General features: G+C 41.0%; 1 protein-coding gene across 6 annotated transcripts in view; it reads right to left on the minus strand.

Moving 5' to 3' along the window:
* Positions 1-15,032, minus strand: part of MYO5A (myosin VA) — a 228,319-nt gene that overhangs the window by 64,974 nt on the left and 148,313 nt on the right. For all 6 annotated transcript variants that reach the window (XM_055363022.2, XM_055363025.2, XM_055363024.2 and 3 more), the window contains 7 exons: positions 13,367-13,528; positions 12,298-12,395; positions 9,004-9,090; positions 8,807-8,915; positions 5,515-5,726; positions 4,472-4,628; positions 127-366 (listed from right to left, as the gene is read on the minus strand). In XM_055363022.2, the coding sequence (XP_055218997.1) occupies positions 127-366; positions 4,472-4,628; positions 5,515-5,726; positions 8,807-8,915; positions 9,004-9,090; positions 12,298-12,395; positions 13,367-13,528 (1,065 nt within the window). The remainder of the gene's footprint in view (positions 1-126; positions 367-4,471; positions 4,629-5,514; positions 5,727-8,806; positions 8,916-9,003; positions 9,091-12,297; positions 12,396-13,366; positions 13,529-15,032) is intronic.

Genomic DNA, 15,032 nt, shown 5'->3' on the forward strand with positions numbered 1-15,032 from the left:
AATACGGTCATAATTTTACTTTTTACTAAGACCGAAGGGTAAAGTCAAAGAAAAAGAATATTGAAAATAATCCTGGTGGATTTCTTCAGGCATACTCCACTCTCAGGGCCCCTTTGTGAAACACACCTGCTCATCAACTTTGCGCTGCAGCTGCATGATCTTGTTCTCCATGCCGATGTGTAGCTTCTTATAGCGCTCCACTGAGCGAGCCTCGATTTTGAGCTTCTTTAGCTCACGCTTGGCCATCATCCGCCTGAAGCAGCACTGAAGGTAGATGATGGCATGCATGCTCCTCTTGTAGTGTGTGCGGGCCAGCCAGCCCCGGACTCGCTTCTGAATGATGACTGCTTTGTGCTCACAGAGTATCTGCAGAAAAGGATAAGGGCAAGCAATGTCAAGACCCTGGACTACACTCATGATTATCAATCTATGTCGGGCTGAAAATCCACACATTACCTAGAGGAAAAGACATAAAAGTTGAATTGACAATGTACTATGTAGATTATACATATCACAGATATATGGAGGCTACAAAATTATTTTTAAAAGTGATTTGAAAAGTAGACTTTAGAAGGTGATTTCAGAAACATACATAAAAATGTGTCATATGCACATATTATGTGTATAATTCTAAGCAGAATATAGAGTTGGAAGCTGTCTAAATAAAAAGCACCAGATTACCAAAAGAAAAACAACTATAAAAAGAAAGAAAAAATACATTAGGTTTCTTATTAGTATATGATTTCTGTTGGCAACAGATGATCCTCTATAAAATTAACAGAACCAGGCATCCTGTAAACTATGTGCTACTAAAATAAGAGATATCCCTACCACCCTAACTGCTGATACCACCTCACTATGCATTATTAGGCCCGTGCATGAGGACACGGGGTATGGGCAGCAAACTGTCTGTAGAGGCCAACACTTGGGGTACTAAAAAGTTTGTACTGATTTATTGATTTTTTTTTTTTTTTTAGAAACTAAAAGATGACACTCTTGTTTACCACATTTGAGGAATACCATTCTAGTGAGGATTTTCCATTGCTATTTCAAATGTAGCAAGGATCCACTTTTGGGATTCAAAGGTAGGAGGGATGGGGCTTTAAAATGAAAGGTAAAAGTAACAAGATGTGAAACAAACTAATCTTACTTTTGATTTTATGTTACATTTCCTAAAAAAAATGATATTTCCCTAAACTTATAAACAAACAAAAGTTTGCCTTATTAGATGAATTTGTTGTCGCTAAAGAGCACCAAAAAGACACCGTGTAAACATTTTCTAGGAAAGATGGAGAAGAAATTCTTGAATTTTAAGAAGTAGCCAGGCACAGTGACTCAGGCACTTGAGGAGGCCAAGGCAGGTAGTTCACATGAGGTCAGAAGTTTGAGACCAGCCTGGCCAACATGGTGAAACCCCGTCTCTACTAAAAATACAAAAATTAGCTGGGCGTAGTGGCGGGTACCTGTAATCCCAGCTACTCAGGAGGCTGAGGCAGGAGAATAGCTTGAACCCAGGAGGCGGAGATTGCAGTGAGCCGAGACTGTGCCATTGTACTTCAGCCTGGGCAACAAGAGTGAAAAACTCCGTCTCAAAAAAAAAAAAAAAAAAAAGAGAGAAAAATAAAAGAAAAAGTAAACTAGAAAAATCTGGCATCTGCAGATTTTTATGTTTATAATTTTATGAAGTAACTCCTGTATGATATAAATGATACTTAAATACTTGTTGGTGATTATTACAAATGGATACAATGTACCTCCTATCAAAGCCTTTTTTTTTTCTTTTTTTTTTTTTGAGATGGAGTTTCATTCTCATTGCCCAGGCTGGAATGCAATGGCACAATCTCGGCTCACTGCAACCTCCACCTCGCAGGTACAAGCGATTCTCCTGCCTCAGCCTCCCGAGTAACTGGGATTATAGGCGTGTGCCACCATGGCCTGCTAATTTTGTATTGTTAGTAGAGACAGGGTTTCATCATGTTGGTCAGGCTGGTCTCAAACTCCTCAGATGACCCACCTGCCTCGGCCTCCCAAAGTGCTGGGATTATAGGCGTGAGCCACTGTGCCTGGCCCTATCAAACTCTTAAAATGTAAAAACCTCTGAAAGCATCTATCCACATATATAGCAGTTTAATAAGATCATTAAAAGAATAGTTCCTATTTGTAGGTCACTGTACTTGAAAAAAACAATGACTAAAATGTGCCATCCTAGAAGACACATTTAAGAAATAAGTGGTTAACTTTAAACCATCAAATACAAAATGAACACAGTTGTTCAGGAGATCTGAGTAGTATCTTCGGCCCCCTCAAGCCTGCCTTCTGTGGCTGTTTTCCTAATGCTAAGGTAGCCTTCAGTTTTCCTTCAGTGTAGTCACTGCATCACGCTGCACTGAGATTGGGAGTTCTGAACGTTCACTGAACATCACAGTCTGGAGGGAGGCCTTTGTCTTACCCGGATGAGTAAGGAGCAACTGGATGAGTCTCAGTGATAGCAAATTAAAGACTTTCAAACTCAAGCAGCACACAGTGGCAAAACTATTAATGCCAATTTTCCTGTTCCATTTGCTTCTCCCATGTAACTTTGGACATGGGTCCATTTTTGTAATTTTAGTCAAATGGAAACAGCATTTAATCAGAGCTTCCATTTTCAATCTCACTTTCATCATGAGTGAGAGAAATTAATCAACACCTGTACTCTCTTTAAGACCCCCCCCCCCCAAATCTCATGAAGGGGAACCTTGGACCTGAAATACAGCTAGAAGGAGCACTAATGTGATGGCTGTTGGCTTACATGTGAGCAAGCCTCTACGCTGCCACCTTCCACCCTGTCCAGTCACAGTGGGAGCCTGAGCTGGCCGGAGGCTGCCACTGCTAAACCAGTGACCTCAAAACCCAGCTCAGATGTTCCTAAGGAGAGTAGTGAGGAACACAGGAAGGTAACTAGTTTGGTGTATCTGAAAAGCAACTTCAAACCTCTTTCCTCCCTAAAATCTCACGCTTATATAGAAAGAGCATGAGACTACATAAAGGAGGGGTGAGCAGAAAGATCTGGAGTAGCTATCTTCAAAACACAGCTATTAAATACACTCATTCAAGCCTCACCAGTTTCGAATTTTTTGTTGTCTAAAATCACTTCAAATAAAAATAAATAAATAAATAAATAGGGCCTAGGTCACACCCATATACTGCCTGTGCTTAGAGACCCAAATCACCCCATTAATGCTCCTTCTAATGGTGATGTCCATAGAGCTCTAATATCCAGGCTTGTATTTCTCACTTATTTGAAATATACCCTACAGGATAGACTCCAAACCTTGCCAAAATGAAAGAGATAAAAATCGTTCATCAATGGTCACAGGTGATAATTAAGATTACTCTGGTGACCCCATTAATTATTGCTAGATGTAAGATTATTTGTCAAAAACTTTTGGAGCATTGTATCTGTCAATACAATTTTAACCACATTAATGTTATAATTTGCCTCCTCTTCACCATGGTAAATTCTTCCAAGGTTGTCTCATTCTTGGAATAACCTTTAACCTGTTTGTCATATATTCTATCTATTCAAAGTTCTCTGTAGTCATCTGAATAGTGGGCCCCAAGGAAATTAGGGCCCCTGGAACCTGCAAATGCTATTTATTCAGAAAAAGGGCCTTTGCAGATGTGATTAGGTTAAGGGTCTTCAGATGGGAGGATTATCCTGGATCACATGGGTGCAACCAAATGCTATCATAATTATTCTTATAAGAGGCAGATAGGAGAAGTCAAGTCAGATACACAGAAGAGAAAATGCTGTGAAAACAGAGGCTGAGACTGGACTGATGTGGCTACAAGCACAGGAATGCTGGCAGCCACCAGAAGCTGCAAGAGGCAAGGAATGGATTCTCCCCTGGAGCTTCTGGAAGGAGAGCAGCCTGCTGACAACTTGATTTTGTCCCATTGATAATGATTTTGGACTTCTGGTCTCCAGAACTCTGAGAGAATTAATTTTGGCTGTTTTAAGGTAACAAGTTTGTGATAATTTATTATAGCAGCCACAGTAAACTAACATACTTTTTTTTCAAATTATATAAACAAAGAGAAAGAAGGAGGTAAAAGTTTTTTTCCCATTGTTTTGTTGATAACTATATGTGATTATTTAGTATTTTAAAATGCATTTCAGGCTGGGCATGTGCACAGTGGCTCACACCTATAATCTCAGCACTTTGGGAGGCCACAGTGGGAGGACTGCTTCAGGCCAGGAGTTTGAGGCTGCAGTGTACTATGACTGCACCACTGCACCCCAGCCAGGGTGACAGAGCAAGATCCTATTTCTAAAAAAAGAATTTTTTAAAATAAATAAATATGCATTTCAATAGCTGGTTGTCCCCATACAGTTCCTACCTTCATTGCAGCCCCTGTGGTACTCTGTACAGATGTGGAATTTGGTTAATACTAACAGAATGAATAAACAAAGTTGAAAATAATGCCTCACCTTGCGATACCTATTTCTGGCCAAGAAGCCTCGCAAGTAAGACTGAAGAACGATAGTGGCAGCTCGTCTAATCTTGTACCTCCTGCGGACCACATACATGCGCCAGTACTTTTGAATGATGGTTGCTGCCTTGGTTCTGCGCAGAAACTTAGCATAGCTGGCCAAAGAAAATAACATTATGTTGTCAGTAATCAGAAAAAAATGCAGGAATACATGTTAGAGAAACTTAAAGAGTGTCACTGTTTTAGGCATAAATAGTACCTCCATTGTATTATTCTAATAATGTGCATGCTAAGTCAACATTTATATTTACTTACATTTGTATAGCAATTTATAGTTTCCCAAAGTATTTTTGCATTTATTATCTCATTTGAGCCCTCCCTAACTCTGGAAAGTAGGATGGCCCACATTGCCAGATTTTACAAGAAAGCAAAATTCACAAAAGTTCATTCTTTCTACAACAGGATCCATTTACCCCAGGCCATGCCTCTTTATAGAACAGACAGACATACACAGTAATCTCATACTTAGTTATCACCAGCTTTCTTGGATCTAGCCATTATTCATCTACCATATTTTTCCTGATTTTGTTAGGCTATAAGCTCCCCATTAATTCATTTCTACTTATACTTCTCTATTAAAATTAAACTAATAAGTAATCACACTAAAGTGTAATTCTCTTCCAGACCCTCTCAGTTAATTGCTCTCAAAAATTATTCAATCAAGTCATTATTAACTAGCTCATATTCACGACTGTTTTAATTGATACATGATTTCCTCAAGCCCAATATAAAAGTATCAAAAATAAAAATTTTGAGGACATAAGTAAGCAGCAGTTTGTAAATGTTTTGAAGATAAATCTGAATCATTCATAAGGCTGAGTGAAATTTTATTCTATTTAGCTGTCCTATGAGTTAATTTGTTGTCCCTTGGAACTAAGAAAAGGTGAGGTGTTATCTTTTCAGGTATGGTGACCAGTCAAAACTGTCCTTGGTTGGACAGTGAATTAGATGGGCACTCTACTCTGTCCCCAGGAGACCTACCATCGGGCCTGGTAGCCCCGCACGTATCTCTGCACGGTGATGGCTGCCTTCCGCATGCGTAGGTACTTCTTTCTCAGCAGCCACCCTCGGATGGTCTTCTGGATCCGGATGCAGGCAGCTCTCAGTTTGTCGGCTCTCAATTTTTCTAGATAGGCCACTTGACCAGCACGGAAAAAGATCTTTGTCTTACCAAACTGGTATTTGTCCTTGTCCTATTTTTGGAAGAAATTGTATATTCAGAAATAATAGTCATATAAGTGAAATTTAAAAGAAAAAATGTCTAAAGCAGAATCAGTAAAGGAATGAATCTATTAGCTAAAACTTCGGCTACATCACAATTAACTAATGGAGCCAGATTTTTAATCCTATGCAAGTTGAGCAAATAGAAGGGATTTTAAGAAAAACTGCAGTTTAAGAGTTATTTTCCAGAATTATTCTACCTGGAATTATTATCTGAGGCCCAAAACTTGGTTGTGGGTTATAGGCAGTTATTATTTGCTTGTTTGTGTTTTAAACATCTCAAGGAAATGGAGATGCTGACTCTCTCTGACTGACCCAGGTTGTAAGGATTACATCGGGCTGTATATTCCATGAGAAGCTGAAGGGACAAAAACACCAATGTGAAGAATAAGGCAGGAAGAAACGTTTATGAAATAACATTCAAAAACCAAAAACCAAAATCCTTGGGTATTCATATTGAGTTATGTTTCTAAACAGTTAGCTCTTGGCTTTATCAATAATATCTGAAAACAAACTAACAAAACCCCATAAATATGTTTAAAATCCTACAAATTGGCCGGGTGTAGTGGCTCACGTGTGTAATCCTAGCACTTCGGGAGGTCAAGGCGGGCGGATCATGAGGTCAGGAGATCGAGAACATCCTGGCCAACATGGTGAAACCCTGTCTCTATTAAAATACAAAAAATTAGCCGGGCATGGTGGCATGTACCTGTATTCCCAACTACTTGGGAGGCTGAGGCAGGGGAATCGCTTGAACCCAGGAGGTGGAGGTTGCAGTGAGCCAAGATTGCGCCACTGCACTCCAGCCTAGCAACAGAGCAAGAATCCGTCTCAAAAAAAAAAAAATCCTTTCAAACTCCTTTTACAAAAATATAATCATTTATATTATATTGTGATTCACCTTATCTAGAAGTATGCAAATCATTAATCATTCTTGCATCAAAGAATGGAATTTATATATAAGAATCATTACTGTGATCTGGAATTCTTTTTTTTTTTTTTTTTTGAGATGAGTCTCGCTCTGTCTCCCAAGCTGGAGTACAGTGCTGTAATCTCGGCTCACTGCAGCCTCCGCCTTCTGGGTTCAAGCGATACTCCTGCCTCAGCCTCCTGAGTAGCTGGGATTACAGGTAAACACCACCACGTCCAGCTAATTTTTGTATTTTTAGTGGAGACAGGGTTTCACCATATTGGCCAGGGTGGCCTCAAACGCTGGGCCTCAAGCAGTCCGCCCGCCACGGCCTCCCAAAGTGCTGGGATTAAGGGCGTGAGCCACCATGCTTGGCCATGTGATCTGAAAGTCTAAGGGAAAACAGAGAAAATCATTTTTCCCTATGAGTAGATATCTCATATTATCTCATATATGAAACCAAAAAATCTGACACATCCACATATATCTAAAAAATCTACAATTATTTCAATTTAAATCAATAAAGTTTACATAGGAAACCTAGCTAGAAAAGTAGTCCTTACCCCCATCCCGCTTCATACCTCACACCAACCCTGCCTCCATCTTTCAGCCTCCTCTGCCTAACTAAATTCCCACAAAGCCCTGATCCAGGCCTGAAATGGCCTGGGTGAGAGGACCAGGAATAGGCCTGTTCCTACTTTCTGCTCTACATTCCCACCTGAACACAGGTTAGAAGGGGATCGGGCAGGCTGGGCGCAGTGGCTCACACCTGTAATCCCAGCACTTTGGGAGGCCGAGGCGGGCGGATCACGAGGTCAGGAGTTCAAGACCAGCCTGGCCAACATGGTAAAACCCTGTTTCTACTAAAAATACAAAAATTAGCTGGGTGTGGTGGTGCGCACCTATAATCCCAGCCACTGGGGAGGCTGAGGTAGGAGAATGGCTTGAACCCACGAGGCGGAGGTTGCAGTGAGCCGAGATGCCACTGTACTCCAGCCTGGGTGAAAGAGCAAGACTCTGTCTAAAAAAAAAAAAAAAAAAAGAAGGGAATTGGGGCAAACTCAAAAAGCCCCAGTTTAAAAAAAAAAAAAAAAAAGCATTACTGAGGAAGTGGCCTTAGCTCTTTAAAGGAAAAAATATTATTAACAAAAAAAAGGCATCACATTTAGTTCACAGCTAGTAATTATGATCAATTAGCTCGAAGTGAGGTACTCCATCTAGGATAGTGTTAACCAAGTGAAAATATTATTTTAAAAACTTTTCATGAATCTTTAATTCTCTAAGACCAAGGTCAGTAGTTCTCAAAATATAGTCCTCAGACAGCATCAGCATCACCCGGGAAATACAAATTCTTGGGCCCAACCTCAGACCTACTGAATCAGAAATTCTGATGGCGGGGCCCAGCAATCTGTATTTTAACAAGCATTCCAGGTCACAGTAAAGTTGGAGAACTCTTTAGCCTGGTCTGCAAGACTCTCTGTAACACCAACCTACATTTCCTAACCATTTCTCTACTGTCCCATACACAAATCTCACACTGCAAAAAACTGTTTTCTGAGCAAACCCTATGCTTACCCTGCTCTTACTTCCTCTTATAATAGTCTCCTTCCATTTTTGCATAACCTTACCCATTCTCAGGGCCTGACTCAAAACACATCTCTTTGATGAAATCTCTCCTTCCCATAGCTGGACGTCGCTTTGTCATCCCCTGATTTCTTGTTCCATTCATTCAGCATTTGATATAGACACTACAGTTAAATATTATACTCGTCTTTAAAAGGTATTACTTTCCAAGTAAGACTATATTACCTGAGAACAAGCTTTATTTTTTCTTAATCACACAGCATTTGGCCTGGTGTCTTCTAGAAGTAAGTACTAGGTACATTTTTATCAATAATAATCAAGCTGTCTAAGAAGAATGTGTTTCAAATGTGGGTCCAGGCCTCACAGCTCTGCCTCCTGACGGTGGACTATCATCCTCACTAGTTCCAGCATCCTCCTCAACACAGTAGCGTGCCCCTCTCTGATCCCACCCCGAAATGATCTGGATTAGTAAAATGTTATACAAAAGTTCCCGGGGCTTTCCAAGGTCAGAACCACAAGGCCTTCTGCTCAGATGACGGTAAGCGAAATCTTTCTCACCAGTATCAGTTTCTCTAACACATTCTTGCATGTTTGCTTTCTGTCACTCAGCACATCTTTCTGCTTCATTAGGACACGGTAGCGGCTGAAAAATTCTTGGTAAGTCCACCTATTAAAAGAAAACCATCTGAGTTTACTTAAAGAACTAGGATCTTCTCCCATTAGGATCCCTTACATCTGAAAAATGCCAGGCTCACCGTGAGGGGAAACCGGCCGCACTGATTCGGATGGTTTCCAGGACACCACATGCTCTCAGCTGCTGCACTGCCCTCTTCTCATCAAACCTACAAATAAAAATCAAAGCTGTTAGTCCACAAAGAACCTGGCTGGTGGCCACAAATTACTCTCCTCAGTCAGGGTGTAAATTCTTTCGTAAGAGCAAAATGGATAAATCAGAAAAGAAAGCTTTCAGAAGTCGGAGCAGTGATCAAAATGGAAAACTATGAGAATGGGGAGGAGACGATAAGCAGTAAAAATAAAGAGCTGTAAACATTACCTGCAACTCAAACCACAAACTCATAAGAGTGTGCTGGGCGAGGTAGCTCACACCTATAATCCCAGAATTTTGGGAGGCCCAGGAGGGTAGATCACCTGAGGTCAGGAGTTCAAGACCAGTCTGGCCAACATGGTGAAACCCCGTCTCTACTAAAAACAGAAAAATTAGCCAAGCATGGTGGCATACACCTGTAATCCCAGCTACTCGGGAGGCTGAGGCAGGAGAATCACTTGAACCTGGGAGGTGGAGGTTGCAGTGAGCCAAGATCGCACCACTGCACTCCAGCCTGGGTGACAGAGTGAGATTTTGTCTCAACAACAACAAAAAGAAAGTCCACTGAGCACACTTAAAACAACACAACATGGCTGGGCGCAGTGGCTCACGCCTGTAATCCCAGCACTTTAGGAGGCCAAGGGCAGGTGGATCACGAGGTCAGCAGTTTGAGACCAGCCTGGCCAACATGGTGAAACCCCGTCTCTACGAAAAATACAAAAATTAGCCAGGCATGGTGGCAGGCGCCTGTAATCCCAGCTACTCCAGAGGCTGAGGTAGGAGAATCGCTTGAACCCAGGAGCAGAGGTTGCAGCGAGCCGAGACCGCGCCATTGCATTCCAGCCTGGGTGACAGTGCGAGACTCCGTCTAAAAAACACCAGCAACAACACAGCACTCCTTTGCACTTTGCCCATACTCATTTCATGGCATGGCCTGACAAGAAGCTCTCAGAAGTCATTAGCTCAGTATACAGAGCTCCCCTGGAATAAAGACTGGTCAACCCTGGAGATATCTCTAACAGGAAGCGCAAATTAAATATGCCCCATACGGTTATATTTTTTAAAAAATTACTACTGTTCTAAACATAGTGTCTACATCAATGAACAAGATTTTTGTTTTGTATTACATTTTGTATTTATTTTACTCTAGGCAAATGGCATCTTCAAGTTAAACTGGCACTGAAGAGGAAGTAGAAAGGTTTCCCTTCGGCCAAATGATTGCTCCTGCGACTCCCATAGTTAAGTTCTGAGCGATCCATCCGGGCCTCCCCTGTGCTATCTTCTCAGGTGTTCTGTTGGTGGTGGAAGAGGGGGTTGGTTGATAAAAGGTCATGGTCCTGAGGGCTGTCCAGGACAGAGGCCAAAGTGTAGCAGCTTCTTCCTGCTTCCCACTTCTTCCAGAAAGGACTTCTTGGTGATGAAGCAGAGAGAAAGACAGCAGTCCTTCAGAACTGTGCTCCAGTCTAAGGTAGAATCTCCAGACAGCAGGACTGGCACGGGGGTAGGGAAAAGGGCACTCATACACTGTGGAGGGGGTGAGGGGTGGGAGCTATTACAACCTTTGTTAAGTGTACCTGGTCTTTGACCTATAAATTCCACTTCTAGAGTCACATTATCCCAATGAGATAATCAGACAAATATACAAAAATGTTTGGCACAGGATGTTTATTATAGCATTGTTGGAACAACTTAAATGGCCATCAGTAGGAACTAATTTAAATAAATATACTATGTCTACACAATGGGATACTCTGTAGCCATTATATGATTATGTGACTTTTTATTTACCAAAAGGGAAAGTGTTCACAATCTGTCAAGTTAAAAGTAAAGACTAAACAGCAATCATAGCACAAGGCCCCTCCTTTTGTGTGTGTGTCTCTCTCTCTCTCTCTCTCTCTCTCTCTCTCTCTCTCACACACACACACACACACACACACACACACACACACGGAGCATGGAGGGAAGGGAAGGTGGTTAATCAAGAACAATGTATGACAGTTAATACCAGTTATCTCTCTGGGTATGATGGATGCTTTTTCTTTTCCTTTTTTTGAGACAAAGTCTCGCTCTTGTCCCGCAGGCTAGAGTGCAGTGGTGTGATCTCGGCTCACTGCAACTGCAGCCTCCCAGGTTCAAGTGATTCTCCTGCCTCAGCCTCCCGAGTAGCTGGGATTACAGGCGCCCGCCACTACACCCGGCTAATTTTTGTACTTTTAGTAGAGACAGAGTTTCACCATGTTGGCCACGTTGGTCTCAAACTCCTGACCTCAGGTGATCCACCCACCTCGGCCTCCCAAGTGCTGGGATTACAGGTGTGAGCCACTGCACCCGGCTGATGGATGCTTTTTGATTTATTTTTATACTATTCTGTATTTCCTGAAAACTGTCTTTACAATGTACTTGTATTACTTTTAAAATTAGAAAAATAGGCTGGGCATGGTGGCTCACGCCTGTAATCCCACTGGGAGGCCGAGTGGGGACGGATCACGAAGTCAGGAGTTCAAGACCAGCCTGGCCAAGATGATGAAACCCTGTCTCTATTAAAAATAGAAAATTAGTTGGGCATGATGGTGCATGCCTGTAATCCCAGCTACTCGGGAGGCTGAGGCAGGAGAATCGCTTGAACCTGGGAGGCAGAGGTTGTGGTAAGCCGAGATCGCGCTATTGCACTCCAGCCAGGGCAAGAAGAGTGAAACTCTATCTCAAAATAAATAAATACATACATAAAATTAGAAAAATATTTCTGTTTTGTAAAAAAAACTCAAGAAAGATTGATTCTCCCTTCATGCATGGTATTTGAAGCAGGAGGAGGTGCTGGTGAAAACAGACACCCTCTGATGATTTTAGCAGTGGAGAAGCAGCAGGTAAGCATTCGCCAAACAGCCTTATCCCAGCCAGTGCTGGTTCCACCTAATGCCCAAATGAACAAAAATCCCAGAGAGATCAATTGAAGCAAATTCAAAACAGAAAACAGCACCAGAATGCTTGGTTGACCTCAAGTTTTCAAATCTTCAGATGGCTGCTAATTTACTCTCACATTCTCAAAAGGGACAAAAACTGAAAAAATAATCTACTGACTAGTGGTTTCCCTCTACAAGGCATGAAGACTTACCCAAATATTTTTTTCCTTATAAAAATGTAAGGAAAATATTGGTTTGCTTGGCTGGTTTGGCACTTCTTATAAGATATGTACTTTTTCACTGGGTGGTTCAGAAATACTTACGTGAATGGGAACTTGAAGTCGTTAGGCTTGATACAGCGCACATAGTGAGGGGTAGTGGCATTGAGTGTCTCCATAAGCAGGTGCAGGGAGTTTCTGAACTGCATGAAAAAGGGCAGAAGAGGGTGTCAAGGCTTTGTCCAAAGTCAAAGGTGAGGTAAAACAATGGGAAATTCCCTTCCTATGACACTAATGGAGAAAACTTTGCCACTTATAAACTTGACCCATCTTCAGAAGAGGAGCTGCCACAAAACAAGAATGCTAGGGCTTTTGGTTAAAATTTGCCCAAATTCTACCATTTTCATGCTTACTCTGCTAAATATAGATTCCTATACTGCCACTCCTTTTCCCCACAGGAAGCTACAGAAACCAGTTATGAGCTTAGTCATATGTAACTAACAATATAACCTTGCTTTAAGGCTATTTAATCACATAAAGTGGGAATTTTGATGGAAGATACTAGAAAACGTAGCAGATGACTTAAAAGAGTATAGGTAATGAATGAGAGAATGACAAAGGATAGGCAGAGAGGAGTTAAATTAGGGACCTAGGATCAGGACTGGAGGCTGTGGACCTGGGTCAGTCCCTGCTTCTGTCTACACCAGGCACAGGGTCCCATGCACAGGAGAGCAAGCTGAGGAGCGCTCAGCCTCCATTCAAAGCCCTACTCCCTGTGCAGGCACTAAGCATGTATGTAACATTTCCCACTCTCAGAGAATATAAGACATCAAAGAAAGGCGAGGGCCCTGTTCTGAAGGAGCTGACCGAGGCACTGTACAAATATAGAGACAAAACAAACAGAAAACTAAGCAAAGATGGGGTGGTCTGAGAGACGATATGCATGAGAGAATTAAGCTGTAGAGAAAATTATTTCGGGAAAGGCTTATGCAGAGTCACAGGTCTAAAACTGGGTGGAGAAGAGTTTTAGTGGATGGTGTCGTATGATCTCACAGTGAAACCTCTAGGCTCTCCTCACCTGAGGATCCCACCTGGGAGGCTGAAGAGGGAAGATCTGAGGTTTCAGATGCGCCAGAAAGGAAGGAGCGTGGCAGCGGCAGCTCCCTGAACTCACCTGATGCCCCACGGTTTTCTTGTGCTCTTTGGCCATTTGGCCTGGTCTGCCTTTGGTGGGCTTTGCAGGAGTGCGTGTGAGGAGTGTGCGCCCTGAGGAGGTGGCTGAGGTTGGACTGATGGCCTTCTCATCATCTTGAAATAGTTCTGGTAGCATCTTAAACTAAGTCAGAAACAATATAAAGAAATTACATTCTAAACCAAACTTGAATGCAAACCTTCACAAAAGAAATATTACAGAGATTCCCTTCCTTAAGTAATCACTGTCAGAGTCACACTCCAGAAAGAGTCAGTATCTGTGCTAAGAGCCAAGAATATGAGAGGAAGCTGAGGTAAGTGCTATAAAAAAATAACATGGAAAAATGCAATAATTCTACAACCATGTCTGGGGGAAAGCAAAGTCAAAACTACTGCACCCAGACTTGAAAACCTAATCCACAGGAAGTGACAAATCTAAACATATTAATGGGCTTGAACTATAATTATTTTACGAGAAAAACAGTAATTGAAAGTCTTATTACCTCAGTTCCACAAACTGTTTTAGCATCAGGTGGAGAAAAACACTAGTCCAAGTTTGCAAGTTATTTATCAAGTGTCTACTCACCTGCTTTACTTGTCTACCTAGTAACTTAAGTGCTGAGCACTAACTCAAAAACATCACCGAAAATCTCAGCAGGAAAGGGTCATAAACAAATTCTACAATATTAGAAGGTTTTAAAAGTTATGAATAATAATTTTTGGAAGATAATTTGGGTTACAGAAAAAAAAGTTTAAAACCCTACCCATATCCTGTACATTTGATATTTGTTTTCAAGGGATTTATAACTTCAACAAATAATTCCTGTAATCAATTTTGTGTTCTATCAGGTTAGCAATGTGAAAGATTATTAAAAGATCTGGTACTCAATAAGTAGGTAGATGATATTAGTCAATATGGTTGGGAGAAATTTTATGGAAAAAAAGAGACTTCAAATGAATCCAAAGGAACATCTTGATGTATGTACATATCTTTACAACAGTGCCAAATCCCATATAAATAAAACCAGTTCTTCTAATTAGTCAAGCTATATTTGCAACTATAATTATATATCTATTAACCTTAATACAACCTATTTAATCTTCATAACAATTCCATAAATTAGATGCTATCATGATTTTATTTTATAGATGAGAGATCTGAGGCATAAACTCAGTAGATGAACTGTGCTTCCCCTTATTAATCAGCTATACAGAAAGTAGAGGGTTAAAATCCATTTTAATGGTATTTGGTAGAACTGAAATTTAGTGGTATTTAGTCAAGTTGCAATTTATTTATATGCTTCCTGATATTAGATGTGGCCACAGAAGATTTCTTTATGGTGGAAAAATATCAAATAAGGCACCTTCTGATAAGTTTATAATTCCATATATATATATTTTTTTTAATTCCTTTTCAAGTTGTAAGCTAGAGGCTGCAGGAAAAAAAAGACAAAACACATAAATACACAAACATACTCCACACTGTATTACTACAAAAATAATTCTACTCAAAACACATAACACAGATATTAATCTTCTAAAATTAGTACTTCCAAGAGAACACATTTACACTATGTGATACTGGCTTCTATCAGATGCAGTGAAATTATGAATTTCATACTCCTAGACTGGGTTTCAGCAAAGACCAG

This window comes from Gorilla gorilla, chromosome 16 (assembly GCF_029281585.2).
Source record: "Gorilla gorilla gorilla isolate KB3781 chromosome 16, NHGRI_mGorGor1-v2.1_pri, whole genome shotgun sequence".
Taxonomy (NCBI): domain Eukaryota; kingdom Metazoa; phylum Chordata; class Mammalia; order Primates; family Hominidae; genus Gorilla; species Gorilla gorilla.